The 18,239-nt window shown below is 36.6% G+C and overlaps 2 protein-coding genes across 2 annotated transcripts; one reads left to right on the forward strand and one right to left on the reverse strand.

Annotated features, from left to right (window-relative positions):
• Window positions 1-6,766: 6,766 nt before the first annotated feature.
• Window positions 6,767-8,004, reverse strand: LOC135936087 (uncharacterized). Its single transcript, XM_065478768.1, has 9 exons — window positions 7,935-8,004; window positions 7,820-7,882; window positions 7,582-7,756; window positions 7,502-7,524; window positions 7,407-7,445; window positions 7,216-7,354; window positions 7,059-7,156; window positions 6,976-7,006; window positions 6,767-6,914 (listed from the first exon to the last, which is right to left on the reverse strand). The coding sequence occupies exons 1-9, from the start codon at window positions 7,962-7,964 to the stop codon at window positions 6,817-6,819; spliced, it is 696 nt and encodes a 231-aa protein (XP_065334840.1). The 5' UTR covers window positions 7,965-8,004; the 3' UTR covers window positions 6,767-6,816.
• A 29-nt stretch (window positions 8,005-8,033) lies between these two features.
• LOC135936086 (astacin-like metalloprotease toxin 3) lies at window positions 8,034-9,842 on the forward strand. The gene is made up of 6 exons (XM_065478767.1): window positions 8,034-8,199; window positions 8,249-8,389; window positions 8,543-8,733; window positions 8,785-8,843; window positions 8,895-9,063; window positions 9,172-9,842. Exons 1-6 carry the CDS (start codon window positions 8,151-8,153, stop codon window positions 9,334-9,336), a joined length of 774 nt encoding a protein of 257 aa, XP_065334839.1. The 5' UTR covers window positions 8,034-8,150; the 3' UTR covers window positions 9,337-9,842.
• The last annotated feature ends 8,397 nt before the right edge of the window (window positions 9,843-18,239 follow it).

Here is an 18,239-nt window from a genome sequence, read left to right on the forward strand (position 1 = left end):
TCTGTTATACTTGTATATTCCATCTTATTTTAAAGATTATAAAAAAGGAAAAAGTTTCCAACTTCTCATCGTTCTTTATGAGGCACATGCCGACGTATATTTAACTTTTGTATCACTTCTATATTTCCTGCTTATCTTTCATGGCCATTGTGGCTAGCGCATTTTTCCACTAAAGAGAATATGCTTAGCATGCATGAATTATATAAAATACATTAACATATAAATTATTCGTACAACATAATGCATACAACAGGAGCCACCACGTTGGGTAAAAATATAGTTAAGCTTAGAAGAAAACAGAAAAAATATGCTGCCAAGAGTAATTTCGCTAAAATGTATACTTCATAATCGGCCTGAACCAAAACACCTCTGAGAAGTTCTGCTATTTGTCGAGCCAAGATCGATTTGTGGACTAAGGCGAAGGTATAAATTACCCAGTCTGACGGCAAGCACTGCCTTTTGAGGTTTTAAATTGGCTGACTGAGGGAGCGCGGTCACAGCTTGAATTTAATGAAAGCAACAACAAACAGAGAGCAGGAGCAAAAGGCACCCCTTTCGCATTCTTGGTGCGCAAATGGCTGGCCGGGGTGCGAATTCCGGCCCAGCCTCCTGGCTTGTGAGCGCTATACTTTTCGATTTGTGCGCCCGCGAATAAATCTGCCAGACGCAGAGTGTGAAAATGTAGAGACGCACCCAGCAGATAAGGGGACGCGGACACAGCCGCCGGTCCTTTTTTCAGATTGCAACTGACCGCAACGAAACGAGCACATCCCTGTCCTCGTGTGTGCACACCCTAAACTAAAAATAAAATATAGAAAATGGGAAGGAGAAAACGTGATAACTATACCAAATATTCTGCTGGAGTTGGAAATAGAAACCAATGCGTAGTCCGTGTTCATGAAAAAAAATTAAAGAGATAAATCTTTTTGCCTTAAATAAATCTCTAATAGAGATTTGTTTTCAATGTCGAATGACGCAATGCTCGTGAATATATCTATTAAAATTGTTGGAGGAGATTTTCTTATAAAGCATTTAATAATTTCACCCCCATTTAAATTCCTTGTTGAAATTTAATGAGATAGAATAATTTAAAAAAGCTAAAAATTATATATTTCATCTATAATTACTAATGGGATCGTATTACCGTTATTTCGCTTGACTTAAGAACAATAAAAGATGTTAGAATAAGCTAACAAAATCATTAAATCACATAGAGTAATTTTTTCCAACCGTGAAGGACCAGGCCTTTGTTAGGGTTGTTTGTTTGCTCTCCCTTTGCTGTAGCACATTTAAATTTTTCCTCTATAGAAAATAAATGAAAAATGAAAATTCATAGGCGTACAACATTAAAATTATTAAAGTGTGCAGCCTTAAGGTGTCTGAAATTTTCAACACTTCGGACAGTTTGCGTTGTCATGAGCTACGCACTAGTAGAGTAATGATGAACTGTTAAGTGAGCCAAACACGTCGATATTTTACTCACAATATCAACGGTTAATATATGATGTATTTTTTAATAAAACCATAATGGAAACAAGCGATTTTTAATTAATTGATTTGAAAAATTATGAAATACTTAACTAAAAAAAGCATTTCATCAATGATTAAAACAATTTAAATCTATTTGAGTTTAGCTAAATAATTAGTAATGAATCGTTTTTTATAAAGTATATATTCGCGAACGTTAAAATTCCAGCCAATTCAGACGAATTATCGGCTCATGCTCGGTCAGCTGCTAATCGCAGCTATTTTATAACAAAAAGACTTTGGTAACGCGAAAAATTTATTGAATTCGTATGCAATCAATGAATCAAAGAAATCAAATTCTTCAAATGACTTTCTTGCACTGCAGAAAACATGTTTAAAAGTCAGCGGTTTGTTTCGTATATCTCTTGTGTATTCGCTGCACTATCTAAGGAAGGATGAATGGTGGCTCCTCTTATCATAGCTTATGCGGGCTGGCTGTTAAAACTGTTTTGCTTAGTGCAGCACTGCATTGAAAGTCGAGTGTTTGCTTTTTATTAGCGCGTCAGAAGGGAGTGTGTGTTTTGTGTTTTCAGCACGTGAGTTTTAAAAGGGAAAGCTTGTTAGCATAAATCTTTTTCTGTTTCCACTTACCTTCTCCCTGCTGACGGAGCTGATGATTGAAAACAAAATAAATCAGCATAGTATCGGCCGTATCGGGGTATAACTATTAATTTTGTATGCAAAACTCTCATTTATCTATTTACTTATTTTTGCTACATTGGCTACTAGCAAGAATAATATAAACAAGTATATTTAATGAATTTTATGTTTATAAGCCGTATCACGATGACTCGCGTCACTTTAAAAAAAATACATTCCGTGTAAGCTAAAAGCTATTGGTATTTGAATGTTCAGTTGGTATGCAAAATTTAGGGGCTTCATATCAATTCAGACAATTATGTATCAAAAGGTAAAATAAAGGTGCATTAGACTTGCATCAAATATTGTTTTTCATTTTATCACATATGATCGCATTGATTGTTTAATCAGAAATCCTATTTGTCACTTTTAAAAAGAAAGATGTAATCAACAGATTGTATCCAAGAGATATGAAGTGAGAAACGATATACTTAAATAATTGTCGATGACACATGCTTGACTTTTAAGTATCAATTTTTAGATTACAAAATAATGTGACTGCGTGAAATGAACTTGATAATAATATAACTGCATTTAATTTGAAACTCCAAGATCAAACTCCACTTGATTATGAGAGAGACAAAAAACTGGTATAAAAGTATTACATTAAAATTTTGATTAATCTTTAGTAAAAAGTAGTTCGGGGATCAAATACTGGATGCCCAATGTCTGAGATGGCGCAGAAGGTGGTTAGTTAAGTGACGCGAAATGTTCAAAAAGCTCAACGGGTTGGGAGGCGCACCGGCGCCGACTCGCCACTGGTTTTTGCACCTTTCCAGCGGCTTTAGGGACAAATTTCTGGCGTTTTAGTAAGAGACTTCAGTGCGGGGAGGCGAAAAGATGGCCAAATTGGGATTAAGCTCCTCTGCAGCCACTCGGACTCCATGTTCTATATATATATGTTATCCACTCGGCGGTGTTAGTGAGCCCACGCAATGTACTGACAATGAACAGTTTAAAAAAAACACCACCATTTTTTATCGAGCGCCTGATTAAAATACAATTTCTCGATCTTAAAATGCTTAAACAATATTCTTAATACTTTCATACGTCACTAATAACATTTATTTTGTTCATTCTACCGGTTCCATAGTCTTACACAAAAATTTAAACTCGCGTAATACAACATTGGTTAAGTAATGAATTAATTAATTTTGTGAATGTTCTCAAATTATTGATTAATTTTGTTTTTCAGAACCACCAGAAATTTTTAAAAATACTTGGAGTGCCTATTTCTGTTCTTGATGAACAAATTAAGAATTATATGTTTTGCTCTTTTAAGCACAGTCCAGTTTTTAATGAAAGCAAGTCGTTTACAGCTGACAGCATACGTGGTGCGAGCGACAGACATTAAACGCACAAAAGAGGGCCATGAATGGTTGTGGCGTGGCGTTTGGTCGCACCCCAGCAACTCGCAAAGCATGGCTGAGCGCACAAATCATTATCAGATTTGTCCGATTTTTATGCTAATATTTGTCGGCGTGCGCGCGGGCGTAAACATGGCGGATGCCGCCGCGGCAGATGAGCTTTTTAATCAATCACACATGCACACACTCGACCGATCGAATTATTATTTCTCACCCGACGCATATTTGTCAATCAAAAACGGAACGTGTATGCTGATGGTTTATCGCTAATTTTTCCGTCCCTCGTCGCGCCTATTTCCATACCAACGCGCGTAATCAAACAAAGCTGAATGTTTTTATTCTTTGTTTCTCTGGCACACAAACTCGTGTTTAATTATCTTTTGTGCGCGTGTTCATTTTTGCGTTGTAATCCTACCGTGCGAAACCGCGGACGGAGCGCGAAATGCCTCTGCTCTCGTGACGTGCGATTACATCGATTCAAATTGACAACGAATTAATTTAGCGGGCTTTATCATTCATCTGCTAATTTTGTGATGTCAGCGATTGTTTAAAAACACATTTAGTGAAATTTTTATTCATGCTATCGATTTTGCATTAGCTACTTTCATGCACGAGGAACAACTTTAAGCACTTATTGTTAGCAAGATGCGTTAGCAACTCCGTTAATTGCTCTTGACTCTTGTAACCGCTTGTAACGTTCCATCCCAACTAACATTAAAAAAAATGTTTAAAACAGATCCTATCCCAAGATTGAATCTTTTTCTTAATACATACACTAACTGGTATAAAAATTACGCATTGATGGACCAATAAACTGTCAGACAATTCCGAGTGTTTATATATTTATAGTGCTTCACAGGTTAAATGTTTTTGGGCTATGAAAGATGTTTTAGATGATATCATTTGTGCCTGTCTGAAATATAACATACTTTTCTGTTCAAACTCTGAAATCAACAAGGATGAAGTCTTTTTATTCATATTCCTACCAAGAATAGAACCAACGTCGAGAGGAAATTAATTGTTTCTCAAGATTTTAAGTATTTATCTAGAGATGCAAAATTCTATACGGAAAAAAATAGTATCAAGAACACCATCTAGTCATCGGCAAAAATTACACATTTTTTTTGGCAGAAGATTATGTGTCCTTCCCATCAAAGCTCTATTCATCTTGCGGCCGTAAAAGACAACTGAGGGTGCATAAAAAATTATTACTCCCGCTCTGTAATGTAATGAGGATGAGCACCGTATCCATTGTTGCTTGCAGAAAAGCGCTGTCTACGCAGCGGAATGCAATATTGCAGTGCACGATATTGTTCTTCCAGGACTGCTCGAAATAATATTGATCAGTAGCAATAAAAATAACTACGCGGAGCCATCTGCGCGAAAATATGAAATTCCTGCTCTCTCATCGTAATAATAATAAAAAACGTCCGTTTAGTAATTTCGCGCAGCAGCCGCTACGCTATACAGAGTCTGGCTTGATCTTCCGAGCAAGAAATACTTTTGAATATTATCCCCCGAGGATGTTTGACAATGCCGCGGCACATGATTGCACACGCGTTTCGGGGGGCGTAGTAATTCCACCCCAATTCATTCGGCTTTATTGCGTAAAAAAGCAGTGAACTAGAGGGTGCATCTTTTTTATTCACCCTCGTCTGCATTCTCTCCTCTCTCTGCGTCGAGTGCACATGACGCGTGCTTTTTATATATTGTGAAATATGGCATGAATTGCAGCATGAAGCCGAGAGCGCACTTCATTTAAGATGCAAGCGACTGCTAAATATTTGATGTACTTTGATTCTCCGCTAGATTAAGAGGCAAATGACGCGTGAAAATAAGCTCTAGCGAACGCAGAGAGTTCAGCAAAGTCATTATTGTTGCTAATTAAATATTGTGTTATTTGTTTTGATGCAGTGAATTTTTATCTGCGTTTTGGTCACAACTGCACGTTGAATTGATTTCTGTACTTTTTAGTCTCGGTGCTTTCCTGTTGTAATTAGAACCTTGTTGTAAAATGCAAAATTCACGAGTCGTGACAAATAATATACCTCATTCGTATCGCCCTGCAATAAAAAGTTCGTTCCCTTCAAGGAAAAAAGTTTACAATCTTTTTAAATTATCAGCATGCGGGTGAAATTATTTCCAGAAAACAAAATCGAGGAACTTTTTCTTCAGTTCGCACACCAATAGCAAAATGTTGTTGAAAGTCGAAACATACAAACTGTCAAATTGTGGCAAAATGTATCGCACAAGAAACGTTTTTCTTAACCAACTGACCATAATGAGGAACCAAAAGTGAGTCTAAATCTCGAAAAAAATGTCTTCAATCAAACTCTCTTAATTCTTCATTATATGCTTAGCAATAATTTTACTGCAAAATGGCCTGAGTTCACTAGAATTGAGTATAGTTTGGCAACTTCGAGAGGGGAGGGGGGGCGTAATGGTCTTATTATTAATTGGACTAATCCAATATTTATAATGCGTTGCTGCTGCATGGTTCTGCAATCTCATTATATTTCGGTGGGGTCGCAGGATTACGTGTGGTGATATTTGCGAAACGCATACAATCGTAGTTGATGTCTCTGAGGGCGGGTTTATTTCTTTATATCCTTGTATAACGCACCCGGCGAATAAAAGCATACAACAAGCTATCAAATTTAAATGGACCCTCATCCGTCTAAATTATTCACAGCGTTATCATCATCAACGGTGCCAGCGGCGGACAATTGCCGCGAGGAAGCGCCACCGCGTGTAATATCCATTATATCTTGCTTAAATTAGCTTTTTAATTCGCATCGTATAATAAAACTAGCCGGAGGCTGTCTGAAAAACATAGCAAGAAGCTCTTGTCCATACTATATTGTTCCCTCTTATTTTATGCCTAATTTAAAAATAATCGATATCTATCCCAATATTGGAATTTGATTTATTTTACATGCGATTATCTACGTCTCCGTGTAAAGATTTATTATAAATGATGGAAATTTCAAAATCAATAATTGCTTGGCAATTTTTTCGAGTCATTGCAACACTTTGAAGAGGGTGTCAGCAAACGCACAACTACCACAATATTGGAAGTGAATTTTTTGCCTGGGTAAGCTTTTTTTATTCGTCTACAACGATTATTAACATGATAATGCTTTCGTAATCGTTTTTTTGTCTGATGGATTTTTTCTTGCATTTGTTGCGTAAAAACATATTATTGGTGATTATTGGTATAATGAACACACAACTTTGCGAAATTCAGAAGAATAAATTGTATTTACTCTCATCAATACAGATTTTATGTCTGTGGGAAGAAGAAAATTCCTTTTGCAGTCGGGGAGTAAATCTTGCCATCACAGTACTGGAAATCTTTTAGTTTTTGCAAACATTTGTTACCTAGAATAATAGAAAACAAAGTGTATCAGGTAAAGTGCGACGATAAATAAAAATTAAATACTATCAGTGAACTCCTTGAACTTGGGACACATCTAGAAAATTGAAAGTTATTTTTTGTGGTTGGTATGAACTTTCTTTCAATACCCATATAAGTTCACTTTGAATCATTTGTGTGAACATTAAAGGAATCAGACTCTGCGTTCCGGATGAACAGGTAGCATATTCAAAATTGTCCTCCAAAACTATTTTATTTTATTATTATTAATATTATTCCAGGAGCTAATTAACACTCTCAAATTACTATCTGTAAACTTATATCCCTTATCAGCGGAGAGGAACGGATTGAGAAAGTAGGCAATCACAGTTTGCCATTCTTTAACTGTCGTCAAAGAGGACAAGTGTTCACTGATCGTGTCAGCTTCAAGAATGTTGTTGCTTATCTGTAAACTTGAGTTAATACAGTATTTAAATACAAATTTCCCCGGTACTTACAATGAAAGATAACTCTTTGAAAACGCATTGTGCGAATTGCTGGAAAAAAGGGAAATTTAAATTTATTAGTCGCATGTAAAACTGAACAAGTTTACCGCTGCGTCACAAATGGTTGAGACTGAAATGCAAAAGGCTTTTATATGTAGTTTATAAGAAACGCGTGATTTCAACTCACGATAAGCCTTGCTTTTGGGATCAATGAAATTTTTGAGTGTCTGGTCCTGCAGATTGTTCAGTTGGTATGAATTCATCCAGAGCAATAATTTGGGTGACGCTTTGCAGGCGGTTGGAATTTTGCTGGTAGGGAGCAATGACCCCAGTGGATTAGAGCAACATGTTTCGGGCAGAGTCTGCATCCAAGATTTTTATTTGAAGAGTATTTGCAGAGATTAAATCGCGCAAAATTGACATACCGAGAAATCAAGTTTTTTGCAGTCAGTAGTGGAGTCCGACTGTCCTTTTACGGACGCTAAGAGCTTTAAACAGTTAAAATGTATCAAGTTTCTTTTTCTATATATCGAATCTTACCAGAAGAGGAATGAGTGCCGAAGAGAACATTTTGTTCAGAAATGTCAATTTGATTTAAAAGGAAACCTGTCCTGGGCTTTTATGAACTTTTTTATCTGACCCTGTTCCCCCCATGTTTTGGAGGTGATAAGCGTCCTCCATGAAATTTACCTGACAATGAGCATGACAGCATGTTGATTAGTTTCGTCACTTCAACTTTGGCAGACAAAGAGCACTATGCGCATCAATTTAATCTTCCTTACACTTGTACTGTTCGCCCTGACTGGTAAGATTTCATCGCTGAATATTGGAAAAAGTATTAATTTTTAGATCAGATGCCCGGCGCATTAAGGAGAGGGTCAACGACATAATCGGTGAACACAGAAAAATCGGAGCTTACAACACCATGACTTCACCGAAAGTCCGCTGGCCTTCTAAAACTCTAATTTACAAATTCGATGAAGGAAACACGCACAGTGAGAATTTTAACGATATTTTTTATCAATTCCATTTTAAAATTTAAACTAAACGATCGATTCCTAAAAGTATATTAATGAGAAGTTATTGAAACTGATTTAAAAAGACAAGTTCAAACACTTCCCAAATTAACTCAAGCATAAACATTCCAGCTGCGGACGAACGAAAGTACTATCTAATTGCGATGGAAATCATTGCGAACGCTACTTGCATCAAGTTCAAAGAGCAAACTACAGAGACTGGTTACGTAAACCTGGTAAACAGCAACCCTAAGGGGTGCTACTCAGTCGCTGGCTACCAAGGTACCAAGCAGGCTCTCAACATCGGCTGGTGTTTGAAAAGGGTTTGCTCCTCAATTTGAAAATGCATACAAAATTTTATTGTCTGTTTGCAGACCTACTCGGTAGTGCACGAGTTCATGCACGCTCTCGGCTTCCACCATGAACAAACCAGGTGCGTGTTATAGTACAGAAACCAAAGACTCGATAAAGCTCTTATTTTCAGGTATGACAGAGATCTATACGTGGACGTGCAATGGAACAACATCAAAGAGTCAGTGCAATCCAACTATTGGAAATACCCGCGAACCTACGCCTTCCCCAAATGGAGCTATGACTTGGAAAGCGTCCTCCAGTACCCAATCGAGGACACTCCACCATCGATGCTCCTCAGGGTAATTGTGTTATTTTGTCACAAAGCTCTAGAGTTTCACCTACGTTTACTGTTAATTCTCATCATAAATAAATACAGAAAGTTGAACTACTTATTTAACTGTTTTTAGTCTTCGGAGGATGAATCAAAGGATATCGGTCAGCGACAACGCCTCAGGCCGTCAGACATTCTGCGCATGAGGGCCGCTTACAGTTGCGATTCTGCCGGTTCTGAGACCCGATCAATGGATCTCACCGAAGAGCAACTTCGAGTTGCTCAGTATATTGCTTACTAAATTTCAAATTTTCTCAAAATAATCACAACAATTAATTAACAACATGTAAACCAAATAAAATTATTTTGAGCTGAGAATTCTCGTTTAAAATTATATCTCTGAAAAATGTAATTCAACCTCCTCATCATCCTCCATTATTCTTTCTCCTCTCTCTAAATTTTCTCTTGGGCTATATGATAATTAAAAATCTATTTGGATTACAATAAGATAGTGATGCAGATGCTCAACTCCATTTCACATTTACACACTTGAATAGGCACCAGCAACAATTAAACTATCATTTTGTATACGATTTCCCCATTTTCATAAATAAATTCATGTTTTTTTCCCAGACGAACGATGTTTTTTTATGAAGACTTTTTTGGTTTTAAGCAAGAGCCAAAACATTAAAAGTTATTGTGATCAATTAAAATAGAACCGCACGCTTTTGCAATGTAAAAATGTTTAAAATATTTATGGTATGGGCTCACTTCGGCTTTGTCCGCAATGGCAGGGTCTTAGTAACTTGTTTTCCTGAAGTGAAACCCTTTCTCACATGATTTATATTTGTATTTGACTTGTGATAACATTAATATATTATGACAAAGTGTGAGAATAAATAAATAAATAGTTAATATAAAGATGTTTTATTGAAAATTTGCAGTGCCTTACCAAAATTCCTAGACATAAGAATATTCCTCTAGTCAAAATTTATCCATCGCTTAATTTCGAAGAAACCACCGCTTCAAAATAAAATATTAAGCAAGGAAGCTTATGAAAAGCACTCAAACGTTTTATTCATCTTTGTTTATAAATAAGTTTATATAGATATACTTTGATATTGTTGCTGTAACTCGATCAAAAAGACTATGCAGTGACAACAAGGATTTTCTGGGGTTTTGTAAGGTCATTCGTAAGAATGCGTAATTCAATTAATAAAATATCAAGTTAGATCGCAATTACCATGGAAAATTAAACAAACATACACACGATCGAAAAACTCCTTCTATCCTCAAATGATTGAAGTCTTTGGTTGTATTATCATAAAAAATAACAGATTTGGCCTCACTTCGGATTTGTCCTCCTGGACAGAATATAAGTCAACTTGTTACCTGAATTGCTAACCTCTATCACATGCTTTGATTTGGACATTGGAACCTGTGATACATTCAGGTAATTACGAATAACGTTGAGAGTGAACATCGATTGAGTTAATTCAAATTTGACGTGCATCCTTTTCAATAATTTACCAATTATCTTTCGTGATGTATGTGTTTTTCATTTTAGTGGAGCTTTAATTAGAATTAAGAATTAATGAAAATGTGGCGCCTTCTCGCCACTACAGTCATCATATGCCGCGAAAAAAATTTTACTGAAGGTTATTATCAATTTTTGAAAAAATCTTCAATCGGTCGTAAAAAAGTGCATACAAATATATCAGGTGTCAATATACATTTTCATTAGAAGGACATCAGTATGCAATTATAATAATTGAACCTCTGTGTCCCACGTCGCACACCATTTTGACCAATGAGCATGAAGCATGTTGTTGCTGAGCAATTTTAATTTCTGTTCGAGCAGTTATCATACACCAACATAAAAGTTAAATATTTCCAAGAACCTTACAAAGGTAAATTTCACTTTGTTGTAAAATGTGCTCGAAAAATTTCTTGAAACAGGATGTTGTTTTTTTATCAAAAAAGATAGTGCCGCAGCAGGTATTTTTCTTCCAAAAACTTACCGTGTAATTAACTCTGAAAATGAGGACATCAGCGCAATAAAGATATTAGCGAAACACCTTGTTGAGCCACGTCAATTTTCTAGTGAATTTTAAATTATGTTCTTACACCAAAATTCACGTTAAGAGTTCTAAAAGTATTGCGTACAGTCAAATTGATTGCTTGTCGTTAAAATGCACGAAAGAAAATGTCTTGAGCCCACATTTTTGCTTTTTGCTACGAAAAGATAACGGCACAGCGTTATATCTTTCAATAGAACTGAACATTGCGATATAAAAAGAATATGATCATATAGAATATTATATACTGTATAAAAACGCCCAAAAATCTATTCTTAAGAATTTCCCCACACAAATTAATACATGTATATATAAAACGATCTTGAATTTCCCTCCTCATCAACTCTCTGCTGGATATGGTTAATTACAGCACGCTATACGAAGTTGTGTTGAACTCCGCATTTCGTAGTGAGACCAAAAATATTATATCTGCTGTTATTTGCATTGCTATAAACGCCCCAAATATTAATAATTTTACTCTGAGATAGTTTGTAATAAACTTTGAACTGAATTTTGATTAAAAATTGTTTTATTTTTAGAATTGACAAATTTTAATTCGTCCTAAGAATGATTAAAAATAGCAAATACTTTGTACTATTTGTCAGAAAGCCATTGGAAAAGGCGATCCGACAGTCAGTGCAAGTCAGCCCCTTTTTTGTGACAAGACAACGCAGCAAATTACGTAGTGCAATGACCATGCGGAAACGCTTTCTCCTTGTCATATGGTTTCTGTGAGATAAATTTCCCTTTTCACGAGAACGGCAAAAAAGAAAGATCAGAGAAAAGAAAGTCAGCCTCTTCCAAGTTCTCAAGCGGAATAAAATGTCAGGATTATGTTCCACGCTGATGCTTGGATAACATTTAGCTTTCCAACACAGCGAAAACGTTTTACTGTGGAAAAAAGCGTTATTCCTCGTCTTGAAATCCATTGGAGATCCTTTGATCATACAATAGATTTTTATTAAATGCATAGAAAATTACCTAAACCCCTAAAAGCTAAGTATTCTCTTCCAAACCCTGTTGCGTACGAAAAGTTTGTAAACAATTTTCCTTTCAAAAGGCAGTCTGTTGATCCTAAATTATATTTCACATCAGCCATGCTCAATAAAAATTGGTCTAATACTATAATTGCAAGAATCGTGCTACGTTAATGGGAAATGCGGATGGCTTGAAAATTTTATGAATTGCGCATATATACAAACCTGAGTGCACGTGCCTGCAGGTATATAATGCACACACGCAATACACTAACACGCAAGTGCTCCTGCGGGATCTGTACATTAAAAAAACACCAAATGCACAGTCTTCTCCTCGATGGCAGTATCATCGAGCTTATAAACCTTTTGTTTCTGAAATCTACTACAAATATATTTAAAAAAAAATTAAATCACAAAACCCAAATCGCAGCTTCGTACACATTGAAATTAAAAATACTTATATGTGAATAAGAAATTATCCTATTATCTTCTATTATTGTAGTAACTCTTTTACAGCTTTACAATATTGGCACTTCCAAATCCCTTTTCTTTTTCTCTGGGACATTACCTAAAACTTCATCAAATGCAGTATTAGTCAGCATTTTACGGCTGTGCAGTAGTGGATATAATTAATTTTACTTAACTATCTTTTTATGCGTGTATTTCCATAGACCTTCGATATTGTTCCAGCGTATTCGTATTTTTCAAGAAAACAATAAAAAAAATTTGAAGGAAATTTACGGAAATTTAACCGGAAAGCACTTAAAATGTGATATCTGAACATGTGAGTCGGGCGTGCAACGTATAATTATTATAACATACTATCTTTTGAAATGCAGACAAGAAAATAAATTTTCAACAATGACTTGTCGACATATCATATCACACTTGAAATTAAAAGAACAACCAAAATGCGTATTCACAAAAAATCCTTTTGAGTTGGGAAATTTTTGAATCAATGCAGGTGCCTTTTCAAAAATTTAAATTAGATGCGTTGCAAGGCGTATTATTTTATATTTTCATATTTTGGAAAAACCTATTTGTTGTTGTATGTTTTAATTTATTATTTATTTGTATTTTATCTCATGAAATAGACTGAACTCACCGAAATTGGTTGAGACAAATTAAATAACTCTGAAATCAACGAGAATGAAGTCTTTACCTCTAAAATATGTTTCTCTGTAGTCAATTCTTGAATCTCAGGCCAAAAATGGTTATACCTTATTTCAATACCCCTAGCATCATTGTATTTTCAAGAAATATGTAAGTAAGTTTGTGACCAGTGCATTTTAAAAGGAAAATTTTGTGTTGCTGATAAGAATGGCGGAGGCAATATGGAAAAAAATTAATATGTAATTAAATATGAAAAAATGTCTCTAAGCTCTGTTGTCCATAAAAGCAGCAAAATATAAAAATATATAATCCTCTCTTTTTTGAGTAAAAGAATAGAACTTTAATACATTTATCTTGACTTGCGATAGTTTATATTTTCCACGAGCAATGGCAAACAGTGTCAAATCCTTATCGATCAGCGGTTCAATTTTTTTACGCTTTCGATGTGATGCGACCATTCTCCCTTGTTCCGTGAGCTACGCAATAAAAAACGAGAGAGACAAATTCCGCGGAATTGACAGCGGCAGGCTAGCGTGAGCGGATGCATTGTTTTATCTGGCGGCAAACACAATTTATTATTTCGCACTGAGGGGGTGTGTGCAAATCCCGTTTCCAGCTCTTACATAAAAACTCAAAATATCATATCCTCAAGAGTTTGGATATCTTTTTTATCTCTGCCTTTAATTTCCAACGAGATGAAAATATAATAATAAAAATATGAGAATAAGGTAGTGACAAAATTAACTTTTATATTATTGCATATAGTGTGATGTGACGAGTTAACCGATTGTGATAATTGATAATACCGAAGTATCAGATATAAAATTTATTAGTGAAGTGGTATGCAGCCAAATTGAGTAAAAAGCTTCTTTCTAATGATTTTACAAGGGCTACTCCAACAAGTAAAAAAATCAGGCATGGAAGGCTAACAAATTGAAAAATTTTAAAGGGTTTATAAAATTAATTGCTTCATCATTTTACCACTTTAAGCACTCCCATATTGCTATGGGGATTCAACTTTTAAAAGTTTTTCTGTGTCATTATGCGTTTATAGCATTATAAATTTTTGACGTCAGAACTAAAATGTACCGCTGAATGATCGCTTTACGAACTTATTATTTTTTTTTCTCTTTATCGAAGTTGATATACGTTGATCATAATATATTTTTATAGATTTTATTTTTAGGCTGATGGTGACCAAAGCAATTCTTTGCATCGCGCACTGCCATTTCGAAAATAAAACAGTACACATGTATTGTGTTTGCTGCTCGTGAGGGGTGAAATATGTATAATGCTGCTCCCTTGCTCGTCCGTTTGGCACTGGAATATACACGTTTTTTCCGTACACACACATCCCGGTGCCATCCACGAGCATCATTTGATAAATAAATAACTGTAGAGCAAGTAGTGAGACTTTCAGAACAAAGTAAAATCCAGTTGTTTAATGCAGGTTTTAATTTAGTGTTCATTCATTCACTGCATGATTTATCTGTTTTATTTATGAATTTTGTTTCTAGTTAAGGTCAGTTAAATATCACTTTTTTTATTTAACAAAGCCGGAAACAAAGCCTAAAACGGCTTTGATTATTTTGCTGTTTGATGGCTATTTTTATTTTCACTTACAGTGTAAAGATAAAATCATGTTCGTTAAATATTATTTTATTTTAAAACAGTTAAATTTTGAAATAAAAAATTCCAAAATGAATTGAGTAAATCTTATAAGATTTCTGACAATTTTTAATCAATTGTCTGGAAAAGAGGAAAGATTTATGGATTCCTGATCAAGATTTTGGACTTACCGATCTGTTGCTTTTTCATGCATCTTCGTAATACAGAAAAATCGTCCCTTCATGACCTCTAACCGCGACGCGAATATTTCCACGTTGGTGGCCAAGCCGCGCCAGCGACAGAAGCAGCCGCGTGATAGATGTAGCAAAAAAGTCTTTTTATGCCAATAAACGCGCGTTCGTACTGATACATAATACGGGAGTAGCGCAGGCATTTCCCGTCACACATTCTGCGCTGTGCACGTCTACTTGACGTTTATCGATACGTCCGCGTGTGCACTGGTTCCAATGAAATCCAGTTACTTTTTCCACGCCACTAGTCACTCACATATGCATTTATTGACGTTGATTGAATCCCGCATTCTTTTCCTTTTTCGCGTCGAAGTCTCACTAAGGGGTGGAATCTAAAGTTGAATTTCAAATAGTTGCATCTGCTATTTTCCATCTATGAGGCATCACCATTAAACACTTCCTTTACCATCATAATTCTTTTTATCAAAATGCCACTCACATTGATAAAAACTAAAGAAATAGTGAAAGCAGATCCAGGAATTGACATTTCCGCCATTCTGATTGTTGGGGTTCTCTTCCATTGAGCAACCTTTAATCAGGATATCAGTTAGACCCAAATTGCGCACGCAACGGTGGTCATTATAAAAGGATCGGCTCATCCTTGGCGGCGTCTGCTGTTATTGGGCGCATATAAGTCTTATAGCTGATTGTAACCATGCCTATCTCTCAAGAGAAACCACGGCTAAAAAATTGAACAGACACGGAGTTAAAGCTGTTTTAAACTCACGACTTCTCATCAGCAGTGAACCCCAGCTGAAAAAAATCAGAACGTTTTAAACCCTCGTCAATTTGAAATTTAAATTAGTGATAATTTGTAACTTGTCCTTCTTTTTTAAAATAAGAAACAAAACTAACTAAGATGATTTCATTAAACTCCAATTGAATCTGCACCCATGTGTTAGGAATTCGCATTCCTGCTTAATGAAAAGCATTTGGCTCAAAATTTCTATGGGTGGCTAACGAATGCGTTCGCTTTTAAGCGCGTGTCCTCTGGTCCAACTGCCGGCGCACAAATGCAAATTCCGCGCAGCTGGCGATGATATATTATAATAAACGGCAAATATGTGCCTGCAAAGTTGTTTGACAACGTGCTATATTGGAAAGCGTCGTGTGTTCTGGCACATCTCCTGCCCGCCGCCGACTCACATAATATTGGAAAATGGACGCGTTTTATGCTCTGACTGGGCTGGGGAGCGGAGAAGAGGGTCATGGAGCAATTCCAAGTGTGGAGTCAGCACGATCGGAAAACAAAGAGGTGGCAAGCACCACTGTTGCCCGCCTGGCGCTCGAATAAAGTGACAGGTTACCCTCCCAGTGCCGAATTGAGGTGTGTGTCAAACATGGATTTAACTCCACATTGTGAATAAATCCGTAGCATTCCACGACTAGTATGTCTTCCCACTGCTCATTTTGATAATTTTGAACACTTTAAATTGTTGAATTTTAGGTTGCTCATTCCAATTTGTTTATTATTATTTTAGACAGAGATTTTATCATATAAATAATGATCTCTAGTCTTCAATTCATCAAATTTATATTTATACCTCCCGCCGGTGCGAACGGGAAAGGCTTTTGCATTAAACAGTTGCTGCACTTAACATTCGAGAAATTTATTTTAAGAAAAAGAAAAACTCACCAACGATTAACCTGCGTGTGTATTTCTCTATTTTTCTTGTTATTTAAAAAAATTATTTTGACGTAAATAAGCTCTTTGAAGCTTAGACATGGCTACCCAAATAATAATAAGTATACTTGTCTGGCTCTCTCTTTCTCTCGCATTCGACAGCGATCGGTTTGTCCTCCTCACATTTCGGACTGGAATTCACGCAAACACGCGGAGAGCAGCAAAAGTGTTTTTATGCGTGGCAGCAATCAAAACAAGGCGCGTTACTTAAAAGCGGAAAAGCGCACCATAGGAACGAATTTTATTATTTGCTAAGAGCGGCGTTTTATTTTCTGCTGACAAATGCTCTCGCGGCGAACGCAGAATTACAGCTGCCCCTGCTTCCCTCCTGGCAGGGAATATATTTTCCGCATGATTCATAATTCAATATGAATGGCAAAATGAGAAATTCGTTCAATTTTTCGTCTGGAAAACTAGGATGGAGCGGCGAAGGGCTCTTTTGGTAAACAAACGGAGATGTTTTTGTCAAAAAAGAGAGAAAAAATGACAGGAGAGGAGGAGCTGTTAAACGAGATGGCACAAATTGATTGATTTTCTCAGAAGTTCTTTTTTGGGGAGAGAAATTGCAAGGGCTGCTGTTGAGTAAAATCTTTTAAATGGCACCTTTTCTTAATATATTCTCAGAGAGACAACTGGTTTGTTTTGTTGCAAGTGGTAGCACACTTTGGTTGGTGAAGTTGGTCGCCTCGCTCTTTTTATTTGATAGCTCCAAGTGACCCTTTTACTTATTCCACTTTGATGGCAATCTTGCGAGACTCGCAGCCATCTCCGACAGTGCTAAGCAACAACGTCCTCTCCACGTCGCCGATTTGAAAGCATCGTCCGCATCAGCGTGGGCGGGGTCGAGCGGGGCAATTATGCCGAGGACAAAGTGCACAATGCAAGCTCGTCAAACGCCCGAGCGACGCGGATAGCTGGAGAGTCAAAGGTCGATTCCGTCCATATCAGACTAACAGCGCGCTCCACTTGCTGCGGTCCACCAGGGAATTCGCTGACTTCCCACGTTCCTAATCGAATCAACCTTTTCGAGCATTTTTTTTATTTTTTTATTTTGTTCTATTTGATTGCAAGAAAAATCGATCTGACGAGTTTTGTCGGTTTAGATGTCTATTTCGGTACACAAAGATCTACGTTTGTTTGTCTGCGTAGCGAAACAATCCGTCGGAAGCGGCAAACATGCACGCGCGAGCGGACAAATGACTCCCTGTGCGGCAATTCAGTCAACAATGCGGACCGACCCAACCCAGCACTGACCGAGGACAGGTACACGAGTATCAATGGTCGAGTGCCTGTGCTGGCGGCTGGGCTGGGCCATCTGGATGACGAGCACTTTCCATTGCGTCTATTATGCATTCACCGTATATATACATACAGACCAACGCAATACAAACAGACGTGCTCTGTTCCGTCAGCTCCGTTAGTTTTTGACTATTTTTGGTCGTGGAAAGTGATCTGCTTGTGCGTTATAAGAATACAAAAAAATCAAGTGTAAT

The sequence above is a fragment of the Cloeon dipterum genome, chromosome 2 (genome assembly GCF_949628265.1).
Source record: "Cloeon dipterum chromosome 2, ieCloDipt1.1, whole genome shotgun sequence".
Classification (NCBI taxonomy): Eukaryota; Metazoa; Arthropoda; class Insecta; order Ephemeroptera; family Baetidae; genus Cloeon; species Cloeon dipterum.